General features: G+C 35.9%; 1 protein-coding gene across 1 annotated transcript in view; it reads left to right on the top strand.

Moving 5' to 3' along the window:
- The first annotated feature begins 574 nt into the window (after positions 1 to 574).
- mctp1b (multiple C2 domains, transmembrane 1b) overlaps positions 575 to 24,720 on the top strand; it is a 36,107-nt gene continuing 11,961 nt past the window's right edge. The window contains 13 exon segments of the mRNA XM_016277250.1: positions 575 to 784; positions 12,495 to 12,609; positions 12,774 to 12,916; positions 14,280 to 14,359; positions 14,725 to 14,848; positions 16,185 to 16,223; positions 17,139 to 17,303; positions 18,742 to 18,872; positions 18,987 to 19,295; positions 21,292 to 21,402; positions 23,059 to 23,161; positions 23,516 to 23,617; positions 23,768 to 23,842. Of these exon segments, the coding sequence (XP_016132736.1) occupies positions 584 to 784; positions 12,495 to 12,609; positions 12,774 to 12,916; positions 14,280 to 14,359; positions 14,725 to 14,848; positions 16,185 to 16,223; positions 17,139 to 17,303; positions 18,742 to 18,872; positions 18,987 to 19,295; positions 21,292 to 21,402; positions 23,059 to 23,161; positions 23,516 to 23,617; positions 23,768 to 23,842 (1,698 nt within the window). The 5' untranslated portion in view covers positions 575 to 583.

Genomic DNA, 24,720 nt, shown 5'->3' on the forward strand with positions numbered 1-24,720 from the left:
CATTGCGTGATCATAGATGACACATTTATTTAGTAAGCTATAGGTAACAGCAACTTTTTTGAAATACTGGGCGTGGATGAGGACCACAGACGGGGGAACTGTCTCGTTTCATAAAACCATGAAGGTCTGCAGATGTGCTGAGGAACAACTTGCCTCTCCATCACTCTAGCCTTCTTCCGCATCAAACATGCTTTTAACCCTCAACATGTCCTGCTGAGCACAACACTGTAGTAAATGCTATATTTGCATCGTTTTGCATGTTTTCAACATTAACCTCACAGAAACCTCAGACTGGGACGCAGCAGCAGACTGCAGAGATCATATGGAAGGGAAACTAGACATGGATGTTTCTCCATCACATCATCAGCATCAGCGGGGCTCGTGGAAGTCCTTCCACGGCAGACCCAAACTCACTGGCAGTCCCAAACTGGGCAAAAAAGACAAAAAGCAAGAAAGTGGGTTTTGGATATTTAAAAAGAAACGACCAAATGGTTTGGACCGTGCGGTGTCTTCGTCTCAGCCCAATCTGCACAGCGCGCCAGCCGCTTCGGATGGTGGTGAGAGCGGGAGGACGCGCTGCGGCATGCCGGAGCAGAGTGTCGGTACGGCGGCCGCAGCAGCAGCGTCGCTCGGTGCCGAGATCCAGATGCTGAAAAGAACCATCAGCTCCAAACCGACACTCTCCGAATTGGTGCAGTCTCAACATAAACCTGCTCTGCAAGGGTCCACATGCACTGATAATGCTGTGATGAATGGTAACGAGGAAGAGATCAATAAAAGTGTGGTAAGATGATGTTCCAGATGTTGTTGCCATTGCATTGCAGTAATAAGTGATTTTATCTTATTCATTTTATCTTACGCTGTACATTCACACTTGCAGATGTTTTAAAACGTAAAGACATGTACTTAAAGAGATTGTTTTTGTTTTAAATACAGTGATCTATCCAAACAGGTTTTGATAAATTTGTATAACAACTGAGCCTATAGGGGTTTGTGATGCCACAGCTTCCTAAATATAAATGTATTCAAATATTTAGCGTAATTTCTATTTGATAGTGATTGACTTTAACATTTGTTAGGTAAAGTGAGTCATTACCAATATCTATTTGCTACAAAATATTACAATGAATACATTTTCTTATAAGAATCATAAATTACAGCCAGGTTCCTGCTGGAAAACCCGTGTCATATTAGTTTAAGGTGTTTTTTGTAACCTGGTATCTGATTTGTTATGGGTGAAACTTGATCAAGGTGCATCAAGTCAATCTCTCACATCACAAATGAACAGCATGGTTCAACTAGACACCATGTAAAGCCAGATTATAGGCTGAGATCCGTTAGATGTTGAAGCTTGATCACATCCACCAGTATGATGTCAGAGAAATGGAAACATTTCCAGAATAACTTAGATTGGGTTTAAAGGGCAATCAAACATTAAACTAATTTGCCTCATTTTACATGATGTCCCACTTTTGCTGAATCCACCCTAGCAACTGCTTTGAATACAATCAAACTTTTTTCAATATTTTTTACATTGCAAGTCCAAAACAGATGTCAATTCAGAACTCCAATTATCAGTGGACAGTCATCTTTTGTTGCATGTATGCATGCGAATATCTTTGCCCTTGTACATTTTCAACATTTAATATATGCACACCAAGGTTTACCTGAATCAGGTCTTTTTGTGCATGGTCATTTTGACATTTGTAGATGCAAAGTAATGTGTTTGCATAGTCAAACTCATGTCAGATTCTCATTCACACAAGGACATGTGCCAGAACAAGCTTGTGTCAGCCCTTTTTCCACAAGATTTTCTTTTAAAACTGTAAAGTTTGGCCTTTTTTCTACATACTGTTATTTGTCGTTGTAACAGACTTTAATAAGAATTATCCTTAATTTCTCTATTTGTTTTGCGTTGCCTTTGATATATTTTGTATGTTAAAAATTGTCTAAGGATCGCATTATTTCCGTTGTTCATGGGGGACTTTTATTTTGAAACGGAATCTGCTTTTCACTGCTCGGAGAGTAATGAGAAATGGTATGGATGGAACGAATGGTTACTGATAGATTAGTATATATTTTGGAGAAACAGGAGTACTTTACTCCTTATCAAAGTGGTTTTAGAATTGGTAGATCCACAATGGATTCTGTTTTATTATTGGATTTAGATATTAAAAGAGCTTTAGCTAATAAAGAAGCAGTTGTGGGAGTCTTTCTTGGTCTTGTTGTTGGAAGCGGAGTAAATACATCTTCAAAAGGACTTTATTGCACTTTACATACACACAAATGTTATAAGTGAAAATTAGTCATGTTTCAGAAACATTGATAATTTGGTGGGAGTGTAACAGACTTTAATAAGAATTATCCTTAATTTCTCTATTTGTTTTGCGTTGCCTTTGATATATTTTGTATGTTAAATATTGTCTAAGGATCGCATTATTTCCGTTGTTCATGGCGGACTTTTATTTTGAAACGGAATCTGCTTTTCACTGCTCGGAGAGTAATGAGAAATGGTATGGAGAGCGAACGCTTCATGACGGCTTAACAGAACTCGTGCATGATAGGACGGTTTATAAGTTTATTCAGACATGGAGAGCGAACGCTTCATGACGGCTTAACAGAACTCGTGCATGAAAGGACGGTTTATACGTTTATTCGGCACCCCCCGAAAAGGCATAAGGTTTGTGTATTTGTATACTGTTAGTTAAAACAAATATTTGTGAAAATCGCTGAATATGTCTAATGGTAATGCACATTTTTGTATCGCTTCATTCAGCTCTTACGGTGATTTCTTGACTAAACGGACAAGTAATAAAACTTCAAATCATCAGTAAAGTTTCGGCCAGCATTCGGACGGGGTCCGCTACAGTCGTCATGTTGGCACTGTACAGTTCTCTCAGTGCCTGAGGGTGTTTGCCAAGCTGGTTTGCAAGAAGAGGAACTTGCCTAAAAGTAAAGACACATGAACACATTAGCAGGCTTGAAGCCAAACAGGGTGCCAAGTGTTGAGCAAGGTTATACAAGTTTTTCGGTTCTCTTCATATGCAGAAGAGAATTATTGTCTTTATTAGTACATTTTATTTTATTGATTGTCGATGTGCATCAGATTTTTGAGATCCGTAAATACAGATTAAAAGATTTGATTAAATTGAATATGCATGTATGTACAATCTCAAAAAACAAATTAGATCTTTCGTTGTTTTTTTGCTAGTGTCAGTGATGTGTTTTGCTTAAATTTAGGTTGTTACAAACCTGTATGTCTTTCTTTCTTCTGCACAACATTTTGGATTTTTTTTTTAATTATTATTATTTAACTATTATTAATTAAAGGCTTTAAGAAAAGTAAATAGTCTGTTACGGCACGTGTTTCAGAATTAAAAGCATCACTGTGTTCATTTACACGCATGCAGCTATAATTCTGCTTCTCATGAACTTCATCTCTGCAAGCACTGTGAGTTTAACGTGCATTTGGGAATGCATGTGCACTGGGTTCACTAACAAGTTTGGGAATCCTTGCCTTAGAAAAAAGAACGTCTGATGTGAAGATTTAAAATAATTTTTTTAAGTGCCCCTATTATACCATTTTTAAGGTTCGTAATATTGTTTTGGGACTCTCCTACATTAGGTTTACATGCATGCAAGGTCAAAAAGCTTTTGTTTTCTCAAAATATGCATGTAATATCACCTCATTTTCCAACGATTCTCAAATGATTTGTTTGAAGCAGTTCTGATTTGTCAGATAGCCCAGTCTGTTGTGATTGGTCTACCACGTACAGCACGTGTCGGAAACGAGACACCCATTGCCATAGTTTTGTAATCTGAACACTTGATAGAAAACATCTATTATTTATCATACTTGCAGGTTGTGATTCAGTGGAGCCAGTTGGTTCAAATAAACTTCGTACTGAGCCATCTTTCAAGAGCAAACGTTTTGTGAATCCCACGTTGAACTCCCCACGATTAGAGAAGCAGTCGTCAGTAAAATGACGGGAATACAAAAAAAGATTGGGGTTGTACTGCTGTGGTACAATGGAACAGCGTCTTCTCAACATGATGTTAACCACACAAACAACAAGCTACAGCATTTGAGGGCAGGGTCAAGTTGTTTGCGGCCAGCCAGAGTAGAACATAGGCGGGCATTATGCAAATGTGTTACCCTGTGATTTGCAGCCGTCACGGAAGTGTGATTCGAATTACTGACGACTCATTTCGGCTGTTCAGAGTTGATTCTTTCTTTTGGGGGACAACTTTATTTATTGTGCACCTTCAGCTTTACAACTTTGCAGATTGTTTACATTCACATACAGCTACATTACACACTGCATGAAGGACAATATTCGAAATGGCATTATAGGGGCACTTTAAATAATCATAATTCAAAACTCCATTATGGCTCCTGTCCTGAGCTATGACTGAGAAACCTTGAGCAATAACGTTTTTGGCTATAGCCATTGAAGTTTAGTGTAGAGTAGTTTTTCTGTTTGCATGTCCTTCCCAAGCCATTACATCACTGGTTTAACAGCCATTAACGGTGCAGCAGAGATTAGAGTCAAAGAAACAACACAGCCTGGAGCTTTGAGTTCCTCTGGATCATACTGGCTCTATCTTTACTCCATTACATGTGTGGACTTGTTTTGGAATGTAGCTGCTTGAACTGTCTTTGTGGTTAGATGAGGAAGGCTTTTGAGGAGGTTTGAGACTTGATAAACAGCAGCATGCATTTCTTGAGAAATCTGTGACTCAGGATCCAGCAATAGAGATGATTAATCTGCTCAGACGTAACTCTGCAACTCCTCTACATGTGCCATAGGTGCTAACTTTGGTGAGCATGTTTATTGTGTATGTGGGATGTGTCATGGTATGCGGGAATTGCAATTATATATATGTGTGTGTGTGTGTACTGGTTTATATATTCTGGTGGGGACTTAAACCTGAATACACTCAGACTCATGGGGACTCGTGTCACGGAGGGGACCTAAATTGAGGTCCCCACGGGTACAAAAGCTTATAAATCACACAGAATTAAGTTTTTTGAAAATGTAAAAATGCAGAGTTTCCTGTAGGGGTAGGTTTAGGTGTAGGGCGATAGAATATACGGTCTGTACAGTAGTGGGGACTTAAACCTGACTACACACAGACTCATGGGGACTCGTGTCACGGTGGGGACCTAAATTGTGGTCCCCACGGGTACAAAAGCTTATAAATCACACAGAATTAAGTTTTTTGAAAATGTAAAAATGCAGAGTTTCCTGTAGGGGTAGGTTTAGGTGTAGGGCGATAGAATATACGGTCTGTACAGTAGAAAAACCATTATGCCTATTGAGAGTCCCCCACAAGGATAGCAAACCAGACATGTGTGTGTGTGTGTGTGTCTGTGTGTGTTATTAAGATATACATCCAAACGACTGAGTCGTCTTTGACTAAAAATAAAATTTTTAGTAAATGAATGAGTTTTTTGTATATGAATGTCTTTTGTGACTATTGACCAAAAAAAGTATATCTTAAAAAGTAAGTAAAACTTTTTTTTACAAAGCTTATAAATCACACAGAATTAAGTTTTTTGAAAATGTAAAAATGCAGAGTTTCCTGTAGGGGTAGGTTTAGGTGTAGGGCGATAGAATATACGGTCTGTACAGTAGAAAAACCATTATGCCTATGGAGAGTCCCCCACAAGGATAGCAAACCAGACATGTGTGTGTGTCTGTGTGTGTTATTAAGATATTAATCCAAACGACTGAGTCGTCTTTGACTAAAAATAAAATTTTTAGTAAATGAATGAGTTTTTTGTATATGAATGTCTTTTGTGACTATTGACCAAAAAAAGTATATCTTAAAAAGTAAGTAAAACTTTTTTTTACAGTTATGCCACTTTAAAGTCATGTGGGTTGTAAAGCCATTTAAAGACTGTGGGTTGACTATCCTAGCTACAACTTTTCTACAAGCCGGCCACGTTCACTGACATCGGTGTCTAGCTGCTCAGGGCTTAAATGCTACATATCAGACTAGACACATATGGAAACAACATTAAACAGATCACATGTTTCCTGTCTTACAACATTACACTTAATGCATGTGCGTTTTGCACACACCCCCTGAGGCCCCTATAATGGACCCCAGAATTTCTGTTTATAAGCTGCTTTTCTTGCAAACAGGAAGTGGCTCTATAACTTTAACCACACAGCTGTCAACTGCTACATCTTCCTGTTAAACCCTTTGGCGAGTTATTCTGAAATATTTTCTCTTGCCAAAGTTCAGTCATCTTGACTACAGATGTTTCTAGAATTGGATGCATTGCATTAGTGCATATTTGCATAAAGGACACATGTTGACTGATTACTGGTTGCATTGTTGCTCAAAATCATTGTCATTGAGTACAAATAGACAGTTTTGTTCTGTCGTAATTATCACTAATGAAAATAAATTGCATTTGAGCTGTCACACTCACACCGTTTCTACTTAATGGAGCAAGAGGAAGCTTATTACGAGACTTTGATTTATAGGCACAATCAATATGAGCTACTTCTTGTACAAACCTCAATAAAGATTTTCAGTGCAGCGGTTGACATGTTTTTTTTGCGCTGGCACCATTCCCCATGTCAGTGTCTTTCTCTTAAGGAGATCTGCTTCTGTAATCACCTCTCAGCGGAGGTGAGATGACGAGTGTCTTTGCTCACATGATGCTCCGAACAGAACAGAGGAAGGTGAATTCATCTTAGGCAGGTCTTATAGGGGAGGGCCGAACTAGGTCTGCACGTTTAATTGGAATAAAAACAAAATCGCAATTAGCAGTGCGATTATAAAATCTAAAAGGTTAAGATGTAATGAAATAAATATATGTGCTGCGTGTTTCAGAGTGAAGCGAGGAACTCTGTTCTTTTACACATGAGCCGCTCATGATCTGCCGGTGTTTGCAGTGTCTCAGAGTGGCTTGTTTCACTAAACTAATCTCTGCTCTGAGTTTGGGTGGCTTTAATGGTGCAAGATGCACCAACCATCTTCCCATAGTTGTCATGAGAAATGCTTATCAAAAAAATAGAAGGTTTAAAGCTCCCTGCAGTTTTCTGTCAAAAGACATTTTGATGGTTTAACATTTGAAATTGAAGAAATTAAGATCAAATAATATATAAATATTATATAATACATATAAATATTTGTATTGTAATTTTATAGTTGTACTGTAAAATAAAATTGTTATTATAATAAAATCATCACCATAACAAACAACAATAGTATTATTATTATTATTATAGCCAATCTTTTTTACAGTTGTACTGTACAGTAAAATTATTATACTTTTCTTAAATACAGTATTCTAAATATTTTACAGTGATATTACAGTAATAATATTACATATTTTGTTTTTATTTAGTTATAGTAATCATAATAATCAATCATCACAATTATCAGAATAAAAATAATTATCAAATTGATATATAATCACAAAATATTTGGCCAAATATTTCAGCCCTGGAACAACATTACACCATGAGTTTTTTATTTTAAGAAAAATCACAATAAATCTTATTTTCCCCTCAAATTGTGCAGCTATAGGTGGAACCATTATAATTCAGGTGTGAGTTTGGGAAGGGTCTATCTGTTTGACTGACCAATGATCAAACAAGGAGACTTGTCATTGATTGTATTTGGAATTCAGTTTGGTGTGATTTTTCTGTATGATTTTAGAGGTGCAGAAATGTTACTGAGATGCTAGATGATGTTGTCTATTGAAATGATGGACGAAGATACATATTGTATCTCTAAATGTAAATCAGCCATCAGGGGGCTGTTCTTCGTACGTCGCTAACTCAGTTAGCTGGATTTGATTGTTGACGATTTGGCATGATCTTGGATTATTTGGTTCTTCGAAGCTCGTCCCGGAGTTGCGGTCATAGCAACAGGTCCGTAAGCTTAAACCTGCTCGGGAGCAGGCTTATTTCATGTAAACAGGATTAGATTGCATCTTTTTAAGCATAATTGATACTTAAAATCTGTCCGCTACCACCGCTACTTTATTACAAGAATACCCTACTAATCCAGGGACAATAATTTAAAATAATAATCATTTAAAAATTAATTTAAAGATAATATAATAATGTTGTGTTGTCTTAAATACTATAGACACAGCCTGTTTTACTTACTGAAAGATTTATTCGTCATAAAATGATTACTTCATAATTGTATTCGAGTCTTACACACATGCTATATAGATAATGTCGTGCATTAATTTGAGTGATGACAGCTATTATGGGAGTGGTTTGATGGAGCGCAGGAGATCCAATCGCTGCATTGCTGATCATGGTTTCGAGTATCGATACATAGTCCCTTTTAAACCAACCCATGGACGCCCAATTATCTCAGATAACTCAATCCAGCCATACTAATCATCAACAACAGGTGCATTCGAAGAACCGAATTAGCCAGGTCCTGATTAGCGCGATGATATCATCTTGGATGTGACATTTCATCTCGGATGTAATAAGCGACGTACGAAGAATAGGCCCCAGAACATCTTTATCTCAAACATGGCACCAGGATGTTGTTAGCGGAATCTCTGTTCTAATAACAATATTCTATCTTCTTGCCAATCCTGTCATTAAACAAGATGTTAAATAGGTCCTCAATGCAAATCACCTGCTTTCAGTTGACACTGTAAACACATTTAGTGTGTGACAGAAGTGTGTTTCTGACCTCATCTCTCACTCAAGGGTGAAAAGAGGAAGTAGAATGTCTATAGTATTCATCAAATATTGTCTTTAAATAGTGAGTTTAAGTGACATAATTAGTGGTGCTGGTTTCCGAAGCCCCTAAATATTCAACTTTGTCATGGAACTCGTTCTGCACCATTTGTGCTACAGATATGAATCAAATCAAGCAGCTTGTTGAAGAGAGGTTTTCTAATACTTTCAGACCTGTGATCAGACCGGCTGTTTTTCCTTGAGTTATTGAAGAATGGATCTGAGCCCATATCTAGACCAGAATATCACCAAATATCATTTAACCTGGGCCAGCAAACAACTACCCTAGTGACACCTTAGCAACCACATACTGTAGAACACACCCTAGTAACACCTTATTAGAACACACACATGTAATGCCTTAGCAACCACATAGAACACACACAGGACACCCTAACACATTAGCATTTTCACTCTTTACACATATAATTGCAAATCAATGACAAGTAACATGAAATTAAACATGACATTTTGAAATAGGAAGACTGCAATAATCAATAATAATAACTTTCAATAATCTTTCTGTTTTATTTACAACTTCTAAAAATAATTTTTACACTGTAGTACCCTTAGATATAGAAAAAAAACGTTTTACATGATATACCTTCTTTAAATGACTTGCAGCAGGTGTTCAGTTTGGGGGCTTGAATGGGCGCAATGATGGTAAGTTTATGAATCCGCAACTTTTCAGAACAAACTGTAGCGTCTGGACCACTCAAACACACAATATATATTTTGTTAGCTAGATTTCACAAATACTTTGTAACACCCCAGGACGCCGAACAGGACCCTGGTTTCATGGTAACCCGATACATTTACAACCTTGTGGAATGCGAGCCGACTCTCAGCTGCATTCTCCAGAAACAAGGGGCACAAATGCACAGTAGAAATTGACTTTTCTACTAATTAATTGGTAGAATTGTACAGTAAGAAAGTTATTTCCCTTAACCAGGAAATTAACGTTCTTAGAATTGACAAGACAGTTGACCCTGAGTGGTCAGCTAAATATCTACAGAGGATCTAAAATATGAATAGTTAATTATAACTAGTTATGGTTAATTATTCATATTTCCTGTTGTGAGCTAAATTCGCTACAAAACCATTAACCACTAGGCTACACCATGCACCGAAAAACACCACATTACTTATTCAGGCTGTTTTTAAGCACTGTCAGATGTGTGAAGTTGACATCACACACACACACACACACACACACACACACACAGTGTTTCACTTCCTATGTTAAAATTAGCCATTGAAAGCTAGTTTAGCCTCCTGTGACTCTCGCTTTTTAGTTTATTTCCAGATTATTCTGTTCAAGAACTGGCTACTTAGACTGGATGAGATCGTCTGACTAACATTTAAAGCGACCAACCACAAATGATTAGACAAAGTAATGAAGTGGCATGCAACAAAGTGGAAGCTTATTTCACTAATGAACATCTCCACAAAAGGGTACAAGGAAGAAATTGGTACAAAATGAGTGCTGACTTTGTGAAAGTATGAAAACAAAGTGGAATCACATTGTTCTTGAAGTTTGGGGTCGGTTCGATTTTGTGATATTTTTGAAAGAATTCTCTTCTGCTCACCAAGGATACATTTATTTGATCAAAAATACAGTAAAATCAGTAATATTGTGAAATATTATTACTATTTAAAATAACTTTTTTTTTTTATATATATTGTAAAATGTAATTTATTCCTGTGATGCAAAGCTGAATGTTCAGCATCATTACTCCAGTCTTCAGTGTCACATGATCCATCAGAAATCATTCTAATATGTTTTGCTGCTCAAGAAACATTTCTGATTATTTAATGCTGAAAACAGTTGTGCTGCTTCATATTTTTGTGGAAACTGTGATACGTTTTTTTTCTCCATGAATCTTTGATGACTAGAAAGTTTAAAAGAACAGCATTTATTTGAAATAGAAATGATAAATGTCTTTGTCACTTTTGATCAATTTAATGTATCCTTGCTGAATAAAAGTATTAATTTATTTTAAACCCCCAAAATTGTAATGGTAGTCTATAAATGAATATATGAAATGTAAACAATCCTAACAATATTTAAATTCATAAATATATAAAAAAGTTTCTTTAATGCAACATTTTACTTTTGAGTTTGAAGTTCATTTCTGTGATGATTTCATTAGATTCTTATTACTGTAATGACTTTTAATTTAAATCAGCATAACCTATAGACAACACATCAAATACTTTAGAATCGAAATGTTTATCATTGTTTTTTACACATTACATTATTGTTTTGGGCAAAAGTTAATGTCGTGAAAATAATGATTTAATGCGAACACTTTAAAATAGGCTTTGTTCGTTCGTTCATTCATTCAATTATTCTTTATATATTGTTTGCTTACTTAAATAAAATGAAGCCTATTTAAGAGTTTTTGCTTTAAATCATTATTTTCATGACAACATTTGCCCCAAATATTGGGATAAAATAAAGTATGAGCTGGAGATGCTCTTGCCAGGTGTTGTGAGATTGTGATGAGAGACCGGTGAGGGAGCAGTTTTGTGAAAGAGTAATGGAAACTGTACCGTATGACAGGCCACAGGTACCACATATATCTGCGTCCACACACACACACGCGCATGTGTTTTTTGACCTTGTGTGCATGTAAACCTGTTTTAGGAGACTCATAAAACAATATTAGCAACCTTAAAAATGGCATAATAGGGGCACTTTAAAAATAAATGAAGGCCTTTAGTTGACATCACACACACACACACACACACACACACACACACACACAGTGTTTCACTTCCTATGTTAAAATTAGCCATTGAAAGCTAGTTTAGCCTCCTGTGACTCTCGCTTTTTAGTTTATTTGCAGCTTATTCTGTTCAAGAACTGGCTACTTAGACTGGATGAGATCGTCTGACTAACATTTAAAGCGACCAACCACAAATGATTAGACAAAGTAATGACACACACACACACACACACACACACACACACAGTGTTTCACTTCCTATGTTAAAATTAGCCATTGAAAGCTAGTTTAGCCTCCTGTGACTCTCGCTTTTTAGTTTATTTGCAGCTTATTCTGTTCAAGAACTGGCTACTTAGACTGGATGAGATCGTCTGACTAACATTTAAAGCGACCAACCACAAATGATTAGACAAAGTAATGAAGTGGCATGCAACAAAGTGGAAGCTTATTTCACTAATGAACATCTCCACAAAAGGGTACAAGGAAGAAATTGGTACAAAATGAGTGCTGACTTTGTGAAAGTATGAAAACAAAGTGGAATCACATTGTTCTTGCTTCACATTGTGCAGCATTTTTGCTTTTAGTGTGGACAGATAAATGACTTGTTGCAGGACACTTGTCATGTTGCAACATGCCATTACACAAAACTGCTATACTATTTCTATATAGCAGCCAAAAATATGACTGAAACTTGTAAATATGTTGTAATGAGTCCAGTTAAATAAAAGCAAGTGCAAATGGTCATTCTAATGAAACTGTTAGAACACAATAAAAAGTTTGTACGAGTTCAGTTATGTTCTCAATGCTGGTTTTAGAGCACCATTTATCAGGTTTAAGCATCTTGCAACATCCTGTCATAATTTTAATCATACATTTTCTCCCCAGGTGTAAGTTTGTTTTCTCATATGAGCACTTTTGAGTTGTAAAACCCTATGTTTGGCATTAATGGCTTTGGATGCACTGAATGTTTGAGGAGGTTCTGTCAATCAGTCGCACTAAAGTTTTTGGGACAATGTCTTTTCTTCAGGGCATTAACGCAGCTGGTAACGGTGGCACACAGCCTTCACTGCCCACTTCAGCAATGTACCAGTTAGACATCATGCTGAAAAGAGGAAACAACCTTGCCATTCGAGACAGAGGCGGTAAGATCTGCTGCTCATGTTGTCTCCACTAATACCACTGTCCGGAAAACGTGTTTCACTTTTAATAAGATGTATTTATATGCTATTTAAAACTAATGTTCCTTCTATGATTTGTTGAAACATGTAATCAGTTATGTTGAGATCAAAATGCTTTTATGTTTCAGGAACAAGTGACCCGTATGTGAAGTTCAAAATAGCTGGCAAAGAAGTTTTCCGCAGTAAAATCATCCACAAGAACCTGAACCCAGTTTGGGATGAACGTGTTTGTCTGATAGTGGACAATTTACAAGAGCCTCTGTATTTTAAGGTAAAAATACAGCTTTTACTCGCATAGTTTTTGGATGCTTGTTACCAGTATAGTATATAATATGAATCTTGAATGAATGACTCTTATGAGCCGGTTTGTTTTAGTGAATCAGAATCATACAGCTCGACCAGTGTATTCCGAAACCCAAAGTATTGTTTCTGATGAGGCGATTCGTTTTGGTGAATCAAAAACATACTGCTCAACTGGTGTAGTCCGTTTTTTTGAATGAATGGCTCTTATGAGCAAATTCATTTTAGTGAATCAAATCATATTGCTTGTCCAGTGTAGTCCGAATCCCAAATGAATTACTCTAATGAGCCGGGTTTTTTTTAGAGAATCAAAAACATAATGCGGGACAGATGTATTCCGATTTCCGAATGAATGACTTTTATGAGCTGATTATTTAGTAATACAAAAGCATTACAGCGTGAACAATGTAGACTGATTCCAGTACAAATGAGTCTTATGAGCCGTTTTTTTTTTATTTTTTTTTTAGAATTGACAACAGTTATTAATCAGTCATTAAGAAGTCTAGAATGTTCTCTGATCAGTGTTGGGGGTAACGCATTACAAGTAATGCGAGCTACGCAATCAGATTACTTTTTTCAAGTAACTAGTAAAGTAACTCATTACTTTTTCATTTACAAGAGAATATCTGAGTTACTTTTTCAAAAAGTGAATTTTTTTTCCAATTTATTGATTGACAGCTCTGGTGTCGCCATGGTGACAGAAATCAGAAGATGTTACTGTAGTTCTAAAATAAATAGGAATATGCATTAATTCATCTCACTCACAAAAAAAACACAGATTCAGTATTCCTCAAAATGAATACAAATAATGCAACTCAGAATATGATGCGAACCTGCAATAATTAAATGTTAAACAACACAAATATCCTTTATGTATTTAATCCCCATTCTATTAACAATGTCTTTGCTTCTGACCTTCGATGATCCAGTTCAACCATACTAATAAGCACAAATTACTCCAGACAAACATTTGTGTGTCTTTGTTTATTGCTGAAGTGTGTTGAAATGTCTTCTTCTGCATTCTACTGTACGGACGTAAATGCACTTTCCCTTCAGCCTGAGGCTTATTCATTTCACTTTTGGTGTGAAAAAGCTTTTATATTTGCCAAAAATATAACTTTTTAATTTGAAAAACAAACAAGCAAGCCCTGTCCAGATTTAAAAAGTAACGCAAAAGTAACGTAACGCATTACTTTCCATAAAAAGTAACAAAGTAACATAATTAGTTACTTTTTTATGGAGTAACGCAATATTGTAATGCATGCAATAACTTTCCCCAACACTGTCTCTGATATTTCTTCCTAAAGAATTGACCCTTTTGCAATCTATTTTAGGTGTTTGACTATGATTTTGGCCTTCAAGATGATTTTATGGGCTCAGCTTACCTGCACCTTGATTCTCTGGAGCTCCAGAGGTATTGTCTTCATCATTACTGCAAAGATATAAGAATTCAACAGTTAGTGTCAAATTAATACATTTTTAATCAGCATAAAATGGTGTTCAGATGTATTAGGAGTTTCATGAAATGAACGTTGACAAGGTCAGTTTTGCTAATGTTTTGTTGTGATCTAAGAGTTTATACTGACATCTAATGCCGTGGATGCAGCTTTACACAAATGCATACGTTTTTGGTTACCAATGCCATTGTAAAAGTATTATATTGACAAGTGGACGTTATCATTTTAAACATATTTATCAAAAGTACTATTCTTTTTTTTAGGTGATAAACTATAGTGCTACTTATAATGGTGGTCATAACAGCTCATGTTTTTCTTGTAGACCTATTGATGTTCGGTTGGACCTTCAAGATCCTCACTGCCCTGATCAGGACCTGGGCTCTCTGGAGCTGGCGGTCACTCTATTCCCAAGAAGTACAGAGGACAGAGAGGTCCTGCGACAGGCGGTAAGACTCACTTGGCAGATTAATGTTGTCTTATACTTGTAAAAGTTGGAAAAGATTCAATCTGCCAACAATCTCTCAACATGCATTCAAAAAGATTTCATTCTGACGTGTTTACAGACCTCAAATTTGTTTCACACCTTTCTCACAAGACTATATAAACTGTTTTTAGTTCTCAGGAAGTGTTTAGCAACTACATCTAGTAATCTTGTTTTTGAAAAGTATGTGAATCCTGCAACAGAAGTTGATAATGTGCTCAATCTGTTTACTGTGCACTCCCTTTCAAAGGTTTGGGGTTATGAGGTTTTTTAAAAGAAATTAATACTTTTATTCAGCAAGGACGAACAACGTTTTTCAAAAGTGACAGTAAAGACATTTATAATGTTCAAATAAATGCTGTTCTTTTGAACTTTCTGTTCATCAAAGAATCCTAAAAAAAGTATCACGGTTTCCACAAAAAAATTAAGTTAACTAAAAAAAAAGTTTTCAAAATTAATAATAATAATAAATGTTTAATGAGGAGCAAATCAGCATATTAGAATGCTTTCTGAAGGATCATGTGACACTGAAGACTGGAGTAATGATGCTGAAAATACAGCTTTGATCACAGAATAAATTACATTCAAATAGAAAACAGTTATTGAAAATTGTTCTTACTGTATTTTAGCAAATAAATGCAGCGTATGTAGTGTAGTGTATATACTGCCTAGCCAACTATTTTTTTTAAAACAGTATGCATTATGCATAATGAAATAGTAGTATACTACATTGTGGTCACATGAGCTACTATGTTGCATTTAATTCGGTTTGTGATGTCCAGTTAGCTAGTAAAAAAATTTTATTTTGCTTTTTAAAATCTATTTTGTATAAAAAAGAACCATGGATGGTCAAGTCAAGCATATTGCATTGTGGGATACTGTGCCCTGCACAACATGCGCATTTGGCTTACAGAAAAAATGCTGTGCAAAGTCTGCAGAACTAGTAGAAGTATTATGTTCAGCTTGTCCAAAAAGCCCATGACTCTTGAGAGACACTGGGATGATGGGACGTTTGTGCTATCTGCATAATGCATGAAATGACTTTGAATTAGACATTAGAAACCTGCTGCAGTGTGCAGGTGGGCGGAGAACACATCGAAATTCACACGGTGTTCCACCAACAGATGAAAAGGCAGTCTTATGGGCGGTTTTGATCATCAGGACAGAGCGTGAGAACAGAAGATGCATCACTTGATCTAGTACAAAAGTAGCTGTGGCATTAATCAAAGCTCGCCCACCTCCATCCCGGTCCCCTGATTAACTGACAGTAACACATATGACCTGCTCTGTTGTTTTTGTAGACCATGCTATTGAGGAGAAGCTGGAAGGGATGCAGTAAGGTAAAAAAGCAGGAGCGCTTGCCCCAAGATTCTCTGACTAGCTGCTGTGTAAACTGTCCCACACGCTGTATTGAGTTTGTTAGTAATGGCCATTTTGCAGAATGACTTTTGCAACATGTTCAAAGAAAAACTGGATTGTGTGCAAAATGTCCTAAATGTCAGATACGGGTCAGAATTGCAGCAGTCTGGTCAGAGGATGAAGAGTTTTATAGGAACCGGTCCATTAGTTGTGGCAGTCATGCATCTCTTGGGGTGACAGGCCTTGCCTTTTTGTAGACATCTGCATTTTATGCTTTGGTGACTCAGTCATTCATGGTGTATGTGAAACCACTCCACACTCTTTCAGTCCTTTTCCCGCTGAGGAGTCATTTCATTGTCTTAAACTAAGGGATCGTTCACTCAAAAATGATCTGTCATCATAAACTTTACACTACTGTTCAAAAGTTTGGGGTCAGTAAGATTGGCCTCTTATGCTCACCAAGGCTGCATTTATTTGATCAAAAATACTGTAAAAACAGTGAAATATTTAACAATTTAAAATAACCGTGTTCTTTCTGAATATATTTTAAAATGTAATTTATTCCCATGATGCAAAGCTGAATTTTCAGCATCATTACGCCAGTCTTGAGTGTGCACATGACCGTTCAGTAATCATTCTAATATGGTGATTTGCTGCTCAAGAAACAAGACCTCAAAGCGTACAGACCCCAAACTTTAAAATGATAGCGTAGACTGTCCTTTTTGGAGCTTTACAGCCACATCCATCAACCACTTTTGTTGTAGGCTCTATACATCTCCTTTTGTGTCCAAAAAATCATGTTCATGAGGGTGACTGTATGATGACAGAATTATCCTTTTGGACTGAAGTAACCCTTTAATGTCCTGTGACGTGTGTGCGGAGCGCAGCATCAGCAGCAGCAGAATCTTCGGCTGTCGGACATGCACAGAAAGTCTCAGCTGTGGAGGGGCATCGTGAGCATCAGACTCATTGAGGGTCGCAACCTCATCCCCATGGACCAGAACGGCCTGAGTGACCCTTACGTCAAGTTCAAACTAGGCCCTCAAAAGTACAAGAGTAAGGTATGAGTGACTGTGCCATTTCAACATGGCAACATGACACTGTGTGATCTCTTTTTAAATATCTCTAGTCTTACTGTCCACGTTTCAGCCATTATTCCAAAGTAAAAATAATTTTAATCGGTAACATTTTATTCAAAGCCTTTATGTATAATGCATTATAAAGGGTTATTAAAGGGTGTAATGCATTAATTATTAACAGTTAAATATAACTGAATTTAAAATGCAAAGTATAACAATGAATTGATAAGTGTTATAATGTATTAACTGTGGTCACAATTATTCATGAGATTGTACAATGCATATATATATATATATATACACTGAACAAAATTATAAATGCAACAATGCATTTATAATATAACAAATGCAAAAATGTTTTTGCCCCCATTTTTCATGAGCTGAACTCAAAGATCTAAGACTTTTTCTATGTACACAAAAGGCCTATTTCTCTCAAATATTGTTCACTGTTCATGAGGGTGACTGTATGATGACAGAATTATCCTTTTGGACTGAAGTAACCCTTTAATGTCCTGTGACGTGTGTGCGGAGCGCAGCATCAGCAGCAGCAGAATCTTCGGCTGTCGGACATGCACAGAAAGTCTCAGCTGTGGAGGGGCATCGTGAGCATCAGACTCATTGAGGGTCGCAACCTCATCCCCATGGACCAGAACGGCCTGAGTGACCCTTACGTCAAGTTCAAACTAGGCCCTCAAAAGTACAAGAGTAAGGTATGAGTGACTGTGCCATTTCAACATGGCAACATGACACTGTGTGATCTCTTTTTAAATATCTCTAGTCTTACTGTCCACGTTTCAGCCATTATTCCAAAGTAAAAATAATTTTAATCGGTAACATTTTATTCAAAGCCTTTATGTATAATGCATTATAAAGGGTTATTAAAGGGTGTAATGCATTAATTATTAACAGTTAAATATAACTGAATTTAAAATGCAAAGTATAACAATGAATTGATAAGTGTTATAATGTATTAACTGTGGTCACAATTATTCATGAGATTGTACAATGCATTACAAGGCATAATTAATGCATTAAAACTATGTTTATAATGCATTATACATAAAGGCTTAAAGTAAAGTGTTACCAAATTTTCATTGCTGATGTAACCAAGGAAAGGAAAAATAATATTAACCAATAACCCTAGCCTGCATTATTTACAGCTAAATTTATTCTTTGTATTTATTATGATTGATATTTATTTTTACATTTATTGTGATATATAATGACAAAAACGTTTATAAATAATATTTTTATTTAATAATTAATTTTTCATTCATTCATTCATTTATCTCAACGTCTGCTCATCATAATGTCATAAGATGCTATTCGTTCAGTATACGTTTCAGCAGACAGAATAAGAATACTGTCTGCTGAAACTATTTCTAAGAAAACTATTTCTCTGTTACTTCTGTAAAATCAGACAATTCCCAAGACCCTTAACCCTCAGTGGAGGGAGCAGTTTGACTTGCATCTGTATGACGAGGAGGGAGGCATTCTGGAGATCACCGTTTGGGATAAAGACATTGGAAGGAGAGATGACTTTATTGGCCAGTGCGTACAATTTTCCACATATCATTTATTCACATTATCTGTAAATCAAACCCATCAATATGCCATTGCTAGATGCTTGATTTACAAGAAGTACATGTGTTTAACATATTTTAGTTGTCAGCTGGACCTGTCAAAGTTGAGCAGAGAGAAGACGCATAAGCTGGAACTTGAGCTGGAGGAGGATAAAGGGACATTAGTACTGCTGGTGACTCTGACCGCCACAGTCGTGCTCTCCATCTCTGACCTGTCTGTCAACCTACTGGACGACCCAGACGAACGCCAGCAGATCATTAAGAGATATGTGAGTGACGTCCTCACAGCCAAACAGTACATTTCTGCACAAAAGGGGTCTTTTGACACTGTACAGCAAGTGTTGCTATTAACCGCTAACATGTCTTCCTCTAGAGGGCACTTGACAACTGAATCCTCCATTGAGCCGCATTCAAATCTCAGTATGGGTTTTATATTATTTGACCCATATAAATAAACATTTGCCCCATCAATGTCTTTAAAATTATTAAATAAAACTTAAACCTTCAATATTCACATCTGTGATTGGCCCATCCTGTCCAGCGCTGAGAAAAGTAACAGAAATCATGACAACGCAATCTGTGTGATGCTCAGAACAATAATATTTGGCATCTAAATCATGATATTAAGACTTTATTAGCTGTTCGCAAAGTGCAGTGATAATATTTGTGATCGGATTTACTTATTTATAGTCAAGCACCACTTACTTTATTCATAAAATGTAAAAATGTACACTACCATTGAAAAGCTTTGGGTCAGTAAGATAAAGTTTTTTGCATTCAAAATTAAACTTTTAGGCATGTTTTTCAAAGATACAGTTAAAACAGTAATATTTTGAAATATTATTTCAATTTAAAAGTGGTGTATCACTTTCCACAAAAATATGATATTTAATAATGTAATAATAAATTATATTATAAATAAGCAGCAAGAAAACAGTTTTCAACATTGATAATAATAAGAAGTGATTCTTGAGCAGCAAATCAGCATATTAGATATTTTATTTATGGAATAAATAACATTTTAAAATATATTAAAATAGAAAACAGTTCTTTTATATTGTAATAATACTTAATATTACTTTTTACTATATTTCTGATCAAATGAACGCATAAATGCATATAGTATTTCTTTTTTTTTTTTTTTTTTTTCCTAATCCAACTCTATTTGGTGTCTAAACACCTTTAAAAATGTACCTGGATTGTAAACTGGATGGTCTATAAGACTTTTCCAGGCATTTCAGGAGGTGTATGATGGAAAGATAACCTCCTAATTTCATATTTTTCTTACTCATAAGTTCTCTCAGAAGCAGCCCACCTCATGGGTTCTGATTTCATGCTTCTTCTAATACCACACTATGGTGGACAGACAAAAGCTTTTACACACACACACACACACACACACACACACACACACACACACACACTTTTTGTGCATTTCTTTAAAAAGGTTTAAAAAGACTTGTCTTCCAATCTGATTTTTAGCTCCTCTACACTTTTTCCATCCAACATTCACCCACACCGAATCTGTGTGCTTTTCTCTTCACATTTATTTGAGCTGAGAGCTTTCAAAAATTAGCCAAATATTTCATAAAACAACATGCAAGTGGGCAAGATGTGTAGAATTACATTCTTTCAGCACCGATGTCATAGACGTTTTACTTCCTTAACTTTATTTTTTTGCAGTGAATTAAAATTTTAATAAAAGTTAAAGGCAGTTATGCTAATCTTTCACACTGGCAACATTTTCAAGGAAGTTGCATGATCTCTATATAGGAATAAACATTATTTCAAATCTGACAATTGTGTTTTCAAAAAGACTTACTGATCATTTCAAGCTTTTTTTTTAGTTTTCGCTACTTTATAGAACTATTGTAACTAAATATTTAATATTCAGCATCATTGCTCCAGTCTTCAGTGTCACATGATCCTTCAGAAATCATTCTAATATGCTAATTTGCTGCTCAAGAAATATTTCCTATTATATCAATGTTGAAAACAGTTAAGCTGCTTAATATTCTTGTGGAAACCATGATACTTTTTTTCTAGGAAAGTTCAAAAGAACAGCATTTATTTGAAATAGAAATCTATTTCAGATAAAACGTTGTGAACGTCTTAACGGTCACTTTTCATCAACGTAATGCATCCTTAATGACGCCAAACTTTTGAACACAGTATGAGAGCACATGAAAGATCCTGGGGAGAAGGTGATCGTAAAACATCATAGGCCAGACTGAAGAAGCTGCATCTTTATTATTAAGCAAAAGTGACTTACTAGAAACTTATAGCTACAAACTTCATTATTTTATTTCACGGTTGTCATTTCATTCCAATCCTTTTCATACCTCACTTGGGCATTTTAAACTAAAAGCTATTTGAATGCAACATCGTGTTTCAGGAAAGAGCGACCCGTTCTGCATTGCAGAGTTGTGTAACGACCGTCTGCAAACACACACGGTCTACAAGACACTGAATCCCGAGTGGAATAAAGTCTTCACCTTGTGAGTTCATTATGCACAACCACCGCTGCTCCCAGCAGAGGACGAATTTAAATATCCACAGCTGATGAAGTTGTTCTGTCACCTGGACTCAAGTGCATTGCATTTACAAAACCAACTATCAGCTGCAATTTGGCTTGATTGTGTAATACAGTATATAATATTATAGAAAACGTCAAATGAAAATGTATCCCATTTACTTGATTCTTGGATGCTATTCATTTGTTGTTGCAGGATGTTTAGGTTGCTAGGCTGTTTTGGGCTGGTTCTAGGTGGTTTCCTACTGGCCTATTGAGTCAAACAAACCTAGCGCTCTAGATATGACTTGTTTTATTTTTTATTATTTTGGCCTCTAGATATGACTTGGTTGTAGTTATTTAGTGAGCCTATCACCATTTACCTCACGACATGATACACATTGCAATATAGCACAATATCTCTTGCACCCTTTGCTTCACTTTTGTTTAGTACCGTAAATTAATTCTTCTAGTTCCAATATTAGTCGAACTGTATAGGAAATGATATAAAAGCACACATAAATAAATACAAATGTTGATATAATGAGCTGGAACTGAGGAATCAATGCAATGTTGTGAAAACTTGTCTCTGCACTGATATAATTTATTATTCATATGTCTTTTTAAAAATAATTCACCCATTTTATTGTACGCCATTTAAAAACCAGTCGAAAGCCAGTCATTTAGAAAAGAATGACTTTTTTTTACCAAAAAAGAAGCTGCATGATTTAAATGCTGATCTTCATAATGAATTTCCCACAGAATTGTATTCACAAATATGCCACTTTATTATGGGAACTTTTTTCTGCCACGGAATTAAAAAATAAAAAGGGTAACCGTGGCTTATCTTACAATTCTGACTTTGAGTTAATCTCTCACAATTTCAGTTCTGAGAAAAAAAAAGTCAGAATTGTCAGATATAAACTCAGAAATGCAAGATGTTATGTCACAATTTTGAGAAGAAAAGTCAGAATTGTGATATAAACTTCCATTTGCAAAAAAAAAAAAACTCACAAGTCACAATTACTTTTATATTTTTTATTTTGTGGTGAAAAAAAAGTTAGAATTGCGAGATGCAAAGTCAGAATTCAGAGAAAAAAAGTCAAAATTGTGAGAGATATATATACTCAGAATTCCAAGATAAAAATCAGAATTGCGAGATGAAAAAAGTTGGTAGTAAAGCGCATAATGTTAGTAGTTATGGTTTGGCGCGATCGACCCAAGTTTGAATCGCCTTTTGCGAGATGTAAACTTGCAATTTTTGCGAGAAAAAAAGTTGGAATTGTGAGATATAACTTTTTCCTTGGCAGAAATAAGCTTCCATATATTATGGCATTTCAATGCATTGCAAATTCCTGTTTGCAATCATGTGTTGTGCCTTTAGTATATTTGTAAATGCGATATACTAAACCATTTTATAATCAATAATAATAGAACTTATTCTGTTATGAGGTATCATTCATCATCCAATCAAATCCTGAAGTCAAGTATCGCCCTACATAATTACCCACAGAAATGCGTCATATTATGGCATTCAAAAGTGTTGCAAATTCTGTTTAATGTTGACTTCATACAGTATTTGTAAATGCAATATTATAGTCAAAAAGAATAGAAATGATTCTGTATATTTTTCACCCTGCAGTAACGTGAAAGACATTCACTCAGTGCTGGAGATCAGCGTGTACGACGAGGACAGAGATCGCAGCTCTGATTTCCTGGGTAAAGTGGCCGTCCCGTTATTAAACGTAAGCTCACCCCATTCAGCTTCTCCAAATTCTTAGATCCACTTGTGTTTTTAAAGGCGCTTTTATAGATGTGTTTGAAACAAATCGACTCGCCGAACGAGTTTGATGTCTTAGCGTGTGTTTAAAAGCGCACACAGCTGGGCCTCCCGGTGCCGGGGTAATGTCTCGGTGACAGAGGGATGCTGGTAATGAGCAGGTACTTGTCTGAGTTGGAAGTGCTGGAAGGAGGGAGGGACGGGGAGGGAATGTGCGGCTGGCTGTTTGATGCTGCTGCTAGGAGATCAGGGGTCAGCTGAGGAGGGGGGTCCGCTGGGGCTTTGCCAGACAGCAGGCTGTCACGTCTTCTTCACACAGATCTGCAACAGTGAACAGAAGGCCTAAGTCTTAAGAAACAAGGAGCTGACAGGGCCAACAAAGGGGGTCATCTTTCTCGAAGCAGACGTCATCTTCAACGCCGTAAGTGTGCGCTGCGCCTGGAGTGCTGGATGTTGTGTCTTTTGTTTCCTCTGTGTTTTTTCACACTGTCGAATATGCAATAATTATTGATGCATATAGAGAACTCCAGCGCTAATTAAAACAAATCATAGTGCTTCGTTTCGCTTCAAGGTGAAAGCCAGTTTGCGGACATTCGTTCCACCAGAACAGAAGTACATCGAAGAGGAGTCCAAATTCTCTAAACAGGTAAAATAGCAAAAATGTAACTATTCTTTAAAAGGAGTAGTTCACAGATAATGACACCTCTGTCAGTATTTACTCCCCTTTATGTCGTTCCACAAACCACATGCTGCTATTTTACTCTGTGAAACACAAAAAGTTTTTTTTTTTTAAAGAATCATTGCACAGCTGTTTCCATAAAATTCCAAAAAGGATAAAAAAAAGCACCCCAAAAATGGTTCAAATGACTTGTGTTGTGTCATATATTCGCAGACTTCTTAAGCGTTAGCATCTAGATTAAAAATGGTGACATAAAAACAGCATTAATTCTGGATACAAAAGCTCCGGTGTAGGGATTATCTGTGAATTTTCAGACTAAACAGTCATATGGCTTTGGTACAGTGTTGTTTTAGTATCACTGAGATACTATTATGGTTTTCATTAATATTTTGAATTCGTTTTTATTTTTACTAGTGCTGTCAAATGATTAATCGCGATTAATCGCATCCAAAATAAAAGTTTTTGTTTACATAATATATGTATGTGTACTGTGTATATTTATTATGTATATATAAATACACACACATGCATGCATATAGTTCAGAAAAATATGTTATGCTTATATGTTAAATATATTTATTTATAATATAAATGATATGAATATAAATATAGACATGTAAATATTTTCAAAATATATTCTGTATGTGTGTGTATTTATATATACATAATAAATATACACAGAACACACGCATATTTTATACAAACTTTTATTTTGTATGCGATTAATCGTTTGACAGCACTAATTTTTACATGTATTAATTTCCATTTAAATTTTTAGTTAATATTTTAATAATTTTGTTATGTTTTTATCATCTTTATTAGTTTTTATTTCAGTTTTAGTTATT

The sequence above is a fragment of the Sinocyclocheilus grahami genome, unplaced genomic scaffold, assembly GCF_001515645.1.
Source record: "Sinocyclocheilus grahami isolate Dianchi unplaced genomic scaffold, SAMN03320097.WGS_v1.1 scaffold110.1, whole genome shotgun sequence".
Taxonomy (NCBI): Eukaryota; Metazoa; Chordata; class Actinopteri; order Cypriniformes; family Cyprinidae; genus Sinocyclocheilus; species Sinocyclocheilus grahami.